This window comes from Citrus sinensis, chromosome 4 (assembly GCF_022201045.2).
Source record: "Citrus sinensis cultivar Valencia sweet orange chromosome 4, DVS_A1.0, whole genome shotgun sequence".
Taxonomy (NCBI): domain Eukaryota; kingdom Viridiplantae; phylum Streptophyta; class Magnoliopsida; order Sapindales; family Rutaceae; genus Citrus; species Citrus sinensis.
Genome location: NC_068559.1, coordinates 24,804,236 through 24,818,554, shown reverse-complemented (window position 1 = coordinate 24,818,554; position 14,319 = coordinate 24,804,236). Strand labels below are relative to the sequence as shown.

Genomic DNA, 14,319 nt, shown 5'->3' with positions numbered 1-14,319 from the left:
ATTTAATCTCCTGACAACTCAATCTCCTCCTCACTCATGTGACGGGGATCCGAACAATGCTAGAACAAGAATTAGTAACTATCTAGCAATTTTGGTATGGTAGGGCTGAGAGAGTTTTATGGCACACTTCCAACTGTGGTTTGTTTAATTTAAAAACAAAAATCATTCCTATATAACGTACGTTAACAAATAAAATAGAAAAAAAAAAAAAAGGAGAAGAAAAAGAACAGTAAGGAGACGAAAGAATAAGAAAAGTACTGAAGACAGCAATCAAAGTGTACATTGGTTTGGATATCCAAATCTAAAATACCAATTGCATCTGCTTTTCTCCTTTAACAAATGCAAAGTTAGATAGCGTTCCGAAGAACAAATTATGTTTTTACAGATATATATATTCCGATTTCTAAAGAAGATGAGTCTCTTCACCAAAAAGACTCGTGACCATGTGTGTTTCGAGGCTTCGGGTTCTTATTCCTTTCTTCAATCATTTGAAAGGTGCTGCAGTAAGGCAAGGTGCTTTCCAAAACGTTAAAGTGAAATTCTAAATATGGGAAATACTAGACTAACAAATTTTTAAAGCCACAACCACTAACATAGAATCTCATCGTTTTCTCATAACTTTTTTTTTTTTTTTTACACGTTATTGGGTTGTTTCGATCAGATTAAAGAAGGAACAACACTTTGTAAAATATATGAATGGTAATAGCAGCAACCACGATTCTCATTTACCATTTAATAAATTCTAAGAGGACGAGTGAAAGGCCGTGCACTGTGCAAGAGACAACTATGCATACAAAAATGGAAAGTGAGAATAAAGGCGGGTAGATATAGATGATAAATGGACGATCCATTGATTGTTTTTCTGGCCAATATAAGATTAAGAGTATCTAAATTATGCAGCACAATGGCGACAAAAATAAAAGATGTTTATAAGGTATCCATTTGCATGGTAAATCAGAAAAGATACGATAAACAATATGTCGATTGTACCACCAATATCTAGGGATACACGGATGCTCTCCATGACCACGACTATGACCACGACCTCGTCGGACCCTCGGAAAGAATGGTTTCATTAGGTTGTAGAATCATATTGTAGAAGGTTGGTTAATCTACAAACTTCAAAAAATGACATAAAATAATATCAAATAAAAGTGTAAGTTATGCCTCAAATTATGCCTATTATCGTTTCATTTCATCACAGATTCAATTGATGTTTGATAGTGACGAAGAACTCTAGTGACCACCATGGAGGCCCAGTGATTTTTTTTTTCTCCTCTTCTTTACAATTGTTCATAAAGGTGAGTTTTGATTTTAACCTTGGAGTTGGATGAGATGAATGTCAGTTTTGAGTTCTTTTTCGTTCTTTTTGTGTACATAAATCTTTTCAAATTATAGTGCGTATATTTTTCACTTTAAAATGTTGATTGTATTGCTTTTACCTTAAAAAATATTCCTGAATTTTATTTCATATTTTTTTAAAAATAAGATTAAATAAATATTTTGTCATTAAATAAATCACACCAAAGACTACTAAACTAAGGAGATATCCATATTATGAAAAAGTTTGATATTTTTAAATATATATAATATTTTTAAAATTATAAGGACTAAATGGATATCAATCTTAAACTTTTTCATTACTTTTTATACCCATATCATTACTTTTTATTTTTTTAACTTACTTTTACAATATTATCCTTTAATAATAATTTTTTTATTTGGACATTAATAAAAATAAAATAATTAAATTAAAAATTTAATCTTAAAAAATAAAAATAAATATTTATATTAATTTTAATTGTCAAAAATGTATACAAACTACTGAGTGTGCAAACAGTACTTACAAAAAAATAATATAATTTTTTTAAAGATTAAATTAATAATTTAATTATTTTTTTATTAATATCTAAAAAAATTATTATAAAAGAATAACATTGTAAAAGTAAGTTAAAAGAAATAAAAAATAACAATAAAAATATTTCGAGATATTTTAAAAAATATATGGTCTAAATTGACTTTCACCCTTTTTAAAAGGTTACTTCTCATCCATTTACTATCCATCATATCCTCACCCAAAATTTTCAATTTATTATTTTTGAGCCGTTATAAATTAAAATATAAAAAAATTAGAATACATTTAACATAATTTAACCAATTAATAGATGTGTGAGAGTTAAATTTTATATCTACCCTTCACATACTAATCCTTTGATCATAATATCATTTATTTGTTTATAACTTTAACGTATTATAGGGAGAGATTCTAAGATTTCTCACAAAAACGCCAGGACTAAAAGCAATTGCTATCAATTCAGTATAAAGCAATATTTAAAAAGAGCCGTTCTTTGCATGGCTCGTAGAATATTATGAATAATTCACGGACCGGTTACACAGTAAGTAACCAAAACAAATTCATGAGTAATCAACCTGCAGGTTTCATATTGTATTCACCGTTCACCTGATAATTAACTCAGCCCTAACACGCGATTGGTGTTGTGTGTTTTTGAATGTTCAAAACTGAACAAACTAAACCATTACGTAAAAATTAAGATCTATTCACATAAAACTTCAATTCTTAAGATTAATATCCGTGTACAATGCATTACGACGTTAAACTTGGAACACAATGCGGCAAAAGATTTAAACTTATTGTTGTTACACAAAAACTAAAACTAAGCTTAAGCACAACCATGAGCGACAGTGCAGTAACATTAGCCAACTACTTTTGCTATAACACAATCTATCGTGTTATGATCTAAACTTGGGAGCCCGCAAAGCTTAAAGATTAACCGATCAGACCAGCTGCTCCCTAGGAATGGCTTTGCAAACTAGGGGGTTTTTCATCTCCATGGAAAGTTTCAAGCTTTCCGTCAAGTCCACGTTAGCTGCTGCTTCATCGGAAGCCACCCATTCGAAGCTCTGCAGCAACTGAGCCAACCAGAGATTGACAGTGGCCAAACCCATTGCTTTTCCAGGACAAACCCTCCTGCCTGAGCCAAAAGGAGCCAGCCTCAGGTCGGATCCCATGATGCTTATGTCCTCTTCAATGAACCTCTCAGGCTTGAACTTCTCCGGCTCTGCCCAGACTCTTGGATCATGAGTGATTGCCCACATGTTGACCATGGCAGTAGTTCCGGCGGGGACAAAGTTGTCACCGACATAAACATCGCGTGCGGCAAGGCGGGCCCATGAGAGTAAAGGGCCTGGTGGGTGAATCCTGAGAGTCTCCTTCACAATAGCTTGAAGGTAAGGCAAGCTAGGGATGTCAGAATCCTGCACAGGCCTTGAGTTGCCAACAACAGAAATAATTTCAGCCTGAGCTTTTGATTGGATTTCAGGGTGCAATACCATTCTTGCTAGGATCCACTCCAGCAGGATAGCAACTGTGTCTGTTCCTCTAAATATCATTTCCTGCGGATTAACACAATATAATTAAAAAGGAAAGAAACTACAAACATAATACGACAAAAGCCAAATTATGAAGAATGAGAAAATATGAAACATACCCAAAGAACAGCAATCATATCAGAGTCGTTTAACTTGGCTTCTTTCTCCAAATCAAGCAAGACATCAACAAAATCACCGACACAAATTTTGTGATCATCCGAAACACCAGCAGTCCTCTTCAACCTGTGCTCTTGTATTATCTTTTCAACAAACACATTCACTTTTGAGACCAGAATCCGACACCTTTTCTTCACACCTTGCAAATCAAGCCAACCCAGCAGAGGAAAGTGGTCACTCCAGTTAAATACTCCTAGCAGCTCATACCCTTCACTCACCAGCTCCTCAAGCAGGAGTCCTTCCGATTCGTCAAAATCATATCTTTTACCAAACACAGACATCATGACATTGTTAAGAGATGCAAAGTGAAGCACCTTTTTAACCTTAACCTCACCATTTCCCGCCATCAAAGACTTCACTTGCTCCACCATTTTGAGTCCCACTTCACGCCTGAAACTTTCAATCCCGGCGATTCTTCTGGGGCTAAACAGATGGGTAGCTGAGATTCTCCTGAGGTTCCTCCAGTAGTCACCGTATGGAGCAAAACCCATTGCTCTATGAAACAACAGCTCGTAAGCAGACTCCTTCACCGGCCTGTCAGCAAAAGCAGGGCTACTCAGAATCTCTTTTGCAGTCTCAGGTTCACTGGAAATAACAAACCGAGTCAACCCCACGGAAAAAGCCATTAAAGGCACGGCCCTGAAGGCTGTAGCGAGCTTGGCAAGGACACGGTGAGGAGTTGAACCCACGAACACAGTGAGTGAACCAATGAGCGGGTAACCTGTCGGACCAGCAATTGATTTCGGAGCCTTGGCTCTAGCACGAGCCCAGGCGAGTCCACCAGGTGATAGCCAGACTGCAAAAATGGCCATGAAGAACACAACCCAAAGGAAAGATTCAAAGCTTACAAGACCATACTCAAAAAACAAAAGGTGGTATTCCGGTGACATTTCGAAAACGCGTATCGTTTGCAATGACAGAGGCTTTCACGTTTATGCAGAAGAGAGAACGGAAAAGGTAGTTGCTGGTAACTCGCGAGAAACAAAGAGAGTGAAACGAGTGGGTTAAATAGCAGCTGGGTTGGCGGTTTTGAAGAATAACTTAACCATAGTAAAAGAATTAACCCTGGTTGAATAGTACTATAAATTGCAAAAGTTTATTGTTTTTTGACGGATACAAATCGCAAGAGTTATGTTCTTTGTTTTGTAATTTTCTTTTTTCATTTGTGGAGTTGAAAAGAACAGGACCAACTTTATGAACGAGAGAGAATCCTTTTCGGAATCGTAATAGTCCTTTTGATTCTGCTTGGAACATTAAAAAGATCCCATTAATTGCTAGCAGTTCAGTGATGTCAAGATCAACGTGATCAGATAGATAATCTTAGCCGTGTGATTTTAGACATAATCGGTGATGTGGTTTGTACTGAACTAAAGCCGTGGAAAAAGAAGAGTAAGCAGAAGCGGATTGATGGAGTTCACGTGACTCTCTGCGACTTGATTCTCCAGAATTTTTTTTTCCGCCATATCAGACGATTGACTTTGGTAATAATGAAGTCAATCAATGACCCGAAAGCTTTCGTTGCACTTCGCATTTATGTTTTCCGTTTTAGAAATAAAATTCATGAATCGTGGTTTTTGGATTTAGATTTTGTAATAAGTTGATTTGTATTCAATAATTCATAATTTTTAATTATACATGTAAGTCCCTATAATAATATATTATTAAATTAATTTATGTTTAATTATTATATTTTTTATTACACATACGTATATAATAACATATGATTAAAATTTAATTTTATATTTTTATTCAACAAACTGCTAATTATATATTTTTAAAAAAATTAACAAAATATTAACTCAACAAAAAACCTAATTTTTTTTTTTTCTAAATACTGATATGAATAGAGAGATTAAACAACTTTCTACGATACTTTTATGGGGTACTTCCTAACGCTTTAAAGTAGTCAATCATGATTTCGTTTTATTATTGTTGAAATAAATTTGTAATGGGTCATTAAGCCGTATTATAAGTGCAATTAATTACCAAATTGCCGACTTTTTTGCCTAAAGAATTATCTATACGATTGACTGTCCTAGTTGGAACCTTTTGATTCAAATAATAAATAAAATAAAATAAAGAACCTTAATCAAGTGTTTTTTTTATATATTAATTATTAAAGACCACCAAAGGATGAGGGTTGGGCCAGACTCTCTTATTTGTAAATTAATATTAAAAAAATGAGAAAAATCTAGAGGAGATCAAGAGTCAAAACTTTGAAGTCCAACAAATTAACGAGAAAAAGTTACTAAAAAATGTAATAAGACCAAAAACACTAAAATAATGACGAGCCAAGCACGAATCCTAAAGGAAAAAAATAATAGAAGAATTGTCTCTTACGATACTTACGATTAGTGACTAAAGTGAAACATTTCTTATAACTAAATGAACGCGGGCTAGCAGCATTGAAGTCAGAGCTAAGGTCAAGCTCCTACTACCTTCAAGTTCAAACAAGAAATAAGCATCAACTCCAAGTTTCCTGTCTGAACTGCAATCCTCATTTGATTGAACAAGAATTATAGTAGGATTGTGATTTAAAGCACACAACCAAATGTCAAAGAAAGTAGAGCTCGTGGAAACACTTTGAACACCCAAATCAACTAGAATCATATTATCAGCATCACTAGTATGATCAAATTTCTCAAAGGAGAATCATCATAATTTCTAGGCTTAACAATTAAATTAGACTCAATCAGGACCTCAAAATCATGTACCCTACATCCATGCTTAAAATAAGAGGAACAACATGATTTAAACTCAAAGGCATATTATCAACATCATAATTAGGCTATAACGCACGAATGAGTGCTCTAACCCTGATCCACAGGAACTTGAGCATTATTATCCAAATCATAAGGAGGCATAAAAATAAGCCCTTGGGAGTGATTATCTGCAACATCTACATACCGAGGAGCAAGAGTCATCCTACTCTACAGATTTGCACTTGAAATTGGCTTCATACCCTTATCCCAAACGACTACATCCTACACCTGATGAACAAGCTTTTGGGACTTCAGAAGCCTAAGATTAGCTACATAATAGGTATCAGTGGAGTGGCCAAGAACTTATAGGGAACACAATAAGTAAGAACCCCCTCAAAAACAATATTTTGTCAAAATTCAAAATCATCCTCACCAATTCACATGTGCGGCAATATAAGGTCGCGAGACATCATACTCCACTAAGACTATAGCAACAAAAGTATTATTCACAGAAGTCCATTAACTATGATTAAGGTTAATACGATAACACAAAGAGGCTTATACTTAACTTATTTGGTACAATTTTTAAATTAATATAAATTATATTATAATATAATATAATTTAATAAGGTCTATTTTCACCACTTTACCTATGTCCTTTTAGCCTTTTTTTTCACAAAAGAAGGGGAAAAAAGAGACTTTGAGAGAAGGTGAGTCAAGTGGGGACACATTATGTATATAGAAAATGTACATTTTGTTAAGTTACATAATAATAAATTGGGTCCATCTCACTTTGGTGGACTAAAATGCTTAAAGTCTAAAATAATTCACTTGATGTGTAATTATTGTAAACCTTTGGATTTGGATGAAATTAACCAAAAAAAATATAAAGGAAATAAGTGAAGAATCGCGAGAGCTGTAATCATTCCGCGAGAGGGGGAAGACGCTGCGAGAGAGAAAGTTTTATTTAGGGTTTCAATCTTTGATTCAATTATCGGAAGGTGATTTTAGCACCGATTTATCCTAAATTTGGAGGGTAAGTTCATGACATCACCTTATATATTTCTACTGATGTTTATTTGTATTTTATTCTCTCTATAGTTGTTATTTGATATACCCATTTGTTAGAGAAATATATTTTAGATATATTATTGTAAGTCAAGATTGTTGAGAATCTTGATGTTGTTAGCCTCTAGTGCTATCTGGAGAAGAAATTGTGTTGTAATCCCATTGATATAGTGGAAGTTTATATCGGACTACGGTCTCGTGGTTTTTCCCGATTTGGGTTTTTCACGTAAAAATCGGTGTTTTTTGTGGTTAGTTTTTGCTTTGGATTTATTGATTTATTTTTCTGCATATTTATTTGTGGTACACATTTTATTTTAATCACACAAAGAGGGAAATAATTTTTGTTTCCGCTTAATTTTCAGCTGCTTGTGGTAGTTCATTTTCCAACATAATATAACTTACGATATCGTGAATATCCCAGATATAATTTAGTTATTAAATACTTGCATTATTAAAAATAACATTCATGTGTGTTTACTGATTGGAAATGAGAGAATAAAAATGAATAATTTGTTTACTTTCAAAACAAAAAAAATGGAGAATAAAATTTGAGTGGGCTCCGCAAATTTGAGAACTTGAAATGGGAATATCATTCCCAAGTGGATGAAAAGTGAATTGACATTTGTACCTTTAGTGAAAATTAAAAATTTCTTTTTACCCCATTTATAGTAGTAGTAGTAGTAGTAGTAGTATGACAATAATCAACTAACATCAATTTAATAACTTGTAATAATTTATTTTGATTTTAAAATAAAATTAACACATTAATGATAACATAGTTCATTTTTTATTTTGATTCAATGTTAAAGTAAATAATTTATTTTTTTAATTAAAACCACCAAGAGTTGGAGGATTAGGCGGGACCCCTACCTGCAATATAAATTAAAAAAATGAGGCGAATACACAAGGAGGAGGGACATAGACTAAAACCTTCTAGGGTAAATGTAAAAACACACGAATAAACAAAAACAAATAAAAACAACAAAAAGAAAAGGAAAACCATCAATATTAGCGTTTGATGTGAGGCACAACTTGTGCGTCCAAATGGAGAATACCAGATAAACCGAAAAAGAAAAGGAAAACTATCATACTAGCGTCTGATGTGAGGCACAACTTGAGATCTAATATCACCTGCAAGATAACCACATCAACAGAGAAAGACTGCGAATCAAACCGAAAAGTATTATGGGCTTTCCAAACTTGCCACAAAATAAAGCAAGGTAAAAGGACCTGAAGATGATTTTGAGAGGGGGCACACCGCCGCCAATGAAGAAGCAAAGCATGGGGAGTTAAAAAAATAATATCTCTCATACCCAAGATTCACTTAAAATAAACCCAAATCTGGCGAACCCATTGGCAATCAATAAATAAGTGTCAAGAGGTCTCGGCAGCTCGACCACAAAAATAACGAGAGACCATGCAAAAATCCCTCGACCACAAGACATTATGAGTAGGCAAAAACTCATGTAACAACTGCCAGAGAAAAAAAGAAACCCAAGACGAGATATGTCGCTGCCAAATAATCGAAAAACCTCATCTCTCAACCTAGAACCATGCACAAGCTCCTAAGTCGTCCGCAAATGAAAAATGTCATCAGAAGAAAGATCCCAACGAAGCAAATACGGCTCCCTTCTAGAAATAGGAACCAATAAAATTTGCACCACGATGAAATAAGGCAAAACATCCTTCAACTTACCCCTATCCCAAACTGTATCATGCCAGTAAAAAGAAATCAGCATCGAAGAAGCTGCTGTAGGATTATAAACAACTAAAGGACAAAAGCTTAACCAACAATTATACCAAAAACTGCATTTTCCATGTCCAACCAACCATCGCAGGTAAATAATTTATTTTTAAAAATGAAAAATGAGAATTGAAAAAATAGACTAGGATAATTTATTTTAAAATAAACGTAAATTGAAATAAAAAAATAAAAAATAAAAGAGAATTAAAAATAAAAATTTATTTTAATTCTCATTTTTTTAATTTTATTTTCAGTTTATTTCAATCTTACTCTATTTTGATTTTATGTGTGTTTACTTGAGGTTTTAGGGAATGTGAACGAACGAATATGAATGAAACTCATGTTTACTTGGTAAAATATAATTTGGGAATGGAAATAAAATGTGTGAGTCCCACACAATTTAGGAATAAAGAATGTGAATTTCATTCTCATGGGGGGTTGGGAATGGGGATTCCTACTCCTTAAACTGACTTTTATATCCCTATAATTTTTTTATATTTTCTAAATTATCCTCGTTCAAATCACAATTAATTTTATTATTTTAAATGTTATTATCATTATTATTATTAAATTTTATTAACTTTATTATTTTAGTTATTATTAATTATTGTTATTAGTATTTTTATTAATATTCTCATTATTAACTTTTATTATTATTATTGTTTTAATTAATTTTATTTTTATAATAATATTTATATATATATAGTTAATAAAAAATATATTATTTAATATTATTATTATTTTAATAAATTAATTCTCATTCCTATTTATTTTATTAAATAAATATATCAATAATATTTTAATATATTCTCATTTATATTTATTTTTATTAAATAAATATTAAAATATCATTTTCATCCTTATCCTCACCATCATTTTATAAAGTAAACACACGGTTAATCTATTTTAATTACTCATTCTACGAAGTAAATACACCGTAAATACAGTATTATTGGATAGATTTCGTAACTAAACTCACCCTAAAGGAGGTCAGTGGGCAGAGCAGGGAAACACGAACATTCATTGTGTAAAAAGAGGTGAAACTTCGTCGTCAATGTTGACAGTCGTAGCCATGTTGACACTTGACAGTAGCTAGCCCGGTGGTTGCAGCAGCAGCAGAACTGTAGCAGGTTGAAAGCGACTTAGTAACGCAATGGCCATCCCCATTAAAGGTCTCTTTCCCTCTCTCTCCATCTCTTCGGCTCTCCCCACAGCTTGCACATATATGTTGCAATCATTTACGGCGCCGCCCTACATGTCAGGAAATTTACGACAACACAGCTAATTTACACTACCATCCTATGTTTTACGTTCATTACACCTAATGGCTATTATCATAGGCTTAGTCTGGTCCTTTTCTCTTCTTTCACAGCTGTTTCGTTTGGGGACCCCATTTTCTGGCTGGAGATTCATTTACCGTCTAGCGATCATGTTGTCTCTGTCACAAATAACCCTCACCTCTTGTTTCTCCACGTGGTTGGCTTGAGTTGGGACCTTTCCGAACAGTCATTACTGCTTCCGTACACCAAGTCGAGCGCCCTGGGCTGGGCCATTCACTATAACTCTTTTCTCTCTCCCTCTCTCTCTCCCCTTTTATTTATTTTTTATTCGTTTGAGCGGTAACCATTGATTTTTATTTCTCTTTCATCGTAAGTGTTTGGCACTTTCCCATGCAAACACCAGAGCATTGGAATTTGGAGAGAAAAAAACTAGTGGAATTCCGCGGCGATACTACCAAGTATCAACAGCTAACTGGCTTCCTTTCGACTAGCGTGTTTTTGGAATTGCTAGCAGATCTATAACTAGAAATGTGATGGGAACAAACGCTCGACTAATTTTATTTGAGGGTAAATGTGTATTTAGTTGTTATATTTTAAATTTAATGTTCATCTAATTTTATATTTTAAAAAATATTGTATGATATTTCTAACGTAAAATCCGTTATAATTAAATCTAAATTAAATTAGTAAATGTAAAATTATATTTTTCCTTGATATAATTTAAAATAAAATAAAAATTAATTATGAATATTAGAATGCATAGCCTAGGTCACATTTTTAATCTTTTGTTCATATATTTATAAAATCATATCAACCATTTTTAATCTTTCTAATTGCTGTTCGTATATTGGTAGTTAGTAAATATTAGAATGCGTAGCTTAGGTCACATTATTTATGAAAAATGGTTGATATGATTTTATAAATATGGTCTTGAATGAATATAACTATATTACATGAAATAGTAGATTAGTAATAGGTGTGGCCATGAGTGTGCGCAAGTGATGGCATGAGAACTTTTGAAAAAGGTGTGATTTTTTGCATGTTGTTCGCCAAAAGTAGATCCTCAGTCATATTGCTTTTGTTGCCTGCTCCACCACTATTGCTGTATGGAAAATTCCTTATTGAAAGTTCAGTTTTGGCTACTTTGTTGCATTTATATGGTGTGCCATTTTCTATTCCATGTAATAAACTTTAATCTACACTTGCCAGTTTTGAAACAATGACTTTCCTGCAAAGTATAAAAAACCAATCCCTTCATTTTTTATTTCTTCTTGTGCACTTGATCGGCATAGAATTTTTTTCTCTCTTTACTTGGATGAGTTTCTACTGGAGAGGCCAACTAGAGAAGTTTTGTTATGAACATTTATATATTATCAATGTTTATTCTCCTCATTCTATATCTTTACGATATGACATTTGGATGTGCTTTAAAAAATGGTTTTTTTTTTCCAATATTACCAGCCATAGTTAAAACGTACTGATTGTTGTAATATCTTTGTAATTAAGCTATGACATTCAAAAGTCAATAATAATTACTTAATAAGCAAGTTTAAAATTACCATTCTACTAGCTTCACTATAGTAAAGTGGCTGAATTGAGATGTTCCTCTCATGAGGCTTTCATATCTGTTACGCCGTGATCTTTATATCAATTGATGACAAGGCACATCAGTCTCTCAAGCTGGTTGGTTATTATTACACACCACAGTTTGTGTTACCAAATGCATAGAATACTTCTTAGAAGATTCAGGTAAGCTTTTTTCACAATCTGGTAACCTAGCAGGCGAGGTAGAAAAGTTGGCCACAGACACTTGAAACCCAGAAAAAGTGAGAAACAAGTGAATAATCTTTTCATTTACATGAAACCAAATACGATTTTATACTCCCACAATACAAGAGATAACTTGAACCTTGACCTACAAAATTTGTAATATGATCTATAAAATCTCAGTAAAACTTAGGATCTTTTAACTGTTGTCCATTGTTTCGTTAGTTCAAATTTTTTTTTTTTTTTTTTTATAGGTAAAATGACTGCAGAAGCTAGTTTCCTGAAAATTGAAAATGGCTAAATGTCTTGAATAAATTGATAATGGTAGTTTCACCTAAACCTTTGTTTTACTTGTATCTGATATCCTCATGTATAGATTCTTTTGTTAAACTTGAAAATGGCTAAAAACATGGACGCGAATAATTTCAGGGAGGATGATAACTAACCTTTCCTTGAGTATTTGTCAGTTTTCTTACATTAAATATTTATTTATTTGATTATTGGTAAATTTATAAATATTGAGTAAAGTCAAGTATAATAATGTGACAGTGCACTAATTTTATTTGTCTCACTTATTCAATTCCTACTAATTAATAATTAAATATTAACTTTAAATATATTTGTTTTCATAGATCCAATCCAAAAATGATACATTACGATTATATTAACAAAAAGTAATTAACTTGAACAGTTAGAAGAAAGCAAGAGAAGCAATTAGAATCAAATGCATGCACGAATTAGTTGAAGTAAATTAAGAGGCAGAGATTAAAATTTGACAATGCTAAACAATGTCTAGAGTTAGCACAAACAAACAAATACTAGGGTAGCCAGAAAATTAATCCATGAGTTGTCACAACTCAGGTCTCACGTGCTGCAACTTTTTTTTTTAATTTTGGGTGATAATTCAAGGTTGCTATATGTTACATGTGATGTAACATAGGATGATGCCAAATACCAATAATCAAAGATTTACACTCTAAGAAAGGAAAATTAATGTTTCTTAATTAAAAGGTAGAGATTAAATTTTGATGACAGTGCTAAACAATGTCTAGATAATGCATAAGCCAACAAACACTACGATAGACAGCAAATTAATCCATGAGTTGTTACATACTGCAACTTTTTTTAATTTTGGGTGACAATTCAAGGGTTACTAAATGAAGTTCATCACCATTACGTCCAGAAATGAAGTTCATCAGCGTCAAGAAAGGTTACACGATCTACCCCCTGAAGACCAAAGAGATAAGAAGGCCATCTCTTCTTCTATGCTCATAGATTCGAGACGAGTATATATGTTAATGTTATGAAGATAGCCTCAGGGATGCACAGAGAGAGGACTAGAAGTTGGAAGTTGCCTGCACTTGCGTTGACACATCGAATCATGCAGCAGCTGGCGCAAGTAATAAAGGGTCACTACCATTGCTCCGTTTGAGTCCAAGAATATATGTAGTCATTTCAACATGCATCAGGAAGATGCCACTTGATGATAAGGTTAGCGCTAGAGATAGAAGAACACACGTATTGCTGAAAGTAATAAGCTCGGTGAACGCCATTCTCGCTGGTCTTTAGCTGTTTGGCTTCTAAGATAAAATTAGATTCAAAGACTGGAGAATGGGGACTGGATATAATACAGACGAAAGCAAATGTGCTTGCTAGGGTATAAATGCTACTAGCTTACCTCCTGAAGACACGTGTATTGCAGTAATATTACTTGTGGTATATTAAAAGACTATTTGCTAGCTTGTTGACCAAGTTCTAACATTATCTCATATTATTTGATAGTAAGCTAGCTGTTGCAACTAAATTTTAGTTTTGGGGACGCCCAAACGAAGCATATGTGCTGGGGTTTATAATAAAAAATGTGTACACCATGAATGTGTGATATGTCAGGCAAGCAAAAACTCATCCAACACAGAATACACGAAAAGAGACTCATCAAACGCGTAAATAACTAAAACAAGCTTGCATAATTTTAACATTGACTAACCACATTCATTAAACACAATAACTAAAATTAACGTCATGCGCCAACAAAGATACTTACCCCAGCGAGCTAATTAATTAACCATATTAATCCTGATAGTATGCTAAGTTAAACCGGTACCCCTGCTGCCTCAAGAGGCGAAAAAGTTCCAAGTAAGAAAAGGGCATCAGTCATCAAATTCAACCCACGAAGCTCACTAAGCAATAT

At 33.2% G+C, this 14,319-nt stretch overlaps 1 protein-coding gene across 1 annotated transcript; it reads right to left on the bottom strand.

Moving 5' to 3' along the window:
- Positions 1 to 2,558: 2,558 nt before the first annotated feature.
- On the bottom strand, positions 2,559 to 4,554 carry LOC102629694 (cytochrome P450 78A5-like). Its single transcript, XM_006484121.4, has 2 exons — positions 3,510 to 4,554; positions 2,559 to 3,414 (listed from the first exon to the last, which is right to left on the bottom strand). The coding sequence occupies exons 1-2, from the start codon at positions 4,455 to 4,457 to the stop codon at positions 2,797 to 2,799; spliced, it is 1,566 nt and encodes a 521-aa protein (XP_006484184.1). The 5' UTR covers positions 4,458 to 4,554; the 3' UTR covers positions 2,559 to 2,796.
- Between the last annotated feature and the right edge of the window lie 9,765 nt (positions 4,555 to 14,319).

Bases quoted from the DNA above. Each gene is read 5' to 3' on its own strand.
- LOC102629694 (XM_006484121.4), bottom strand. From the start codon at position 4,457: ATGTCACCGGAATACCACCTTTTGTTTTTTGAGTATGGTCTTGTAAGC. The intron at 3,415-3,509 runs GTATGTTTCATA...GTTAATCCGCAG, and splicing joins ATATGATTGCTGTTCTTTGG to GAAATGATATTTAGAGGAAC.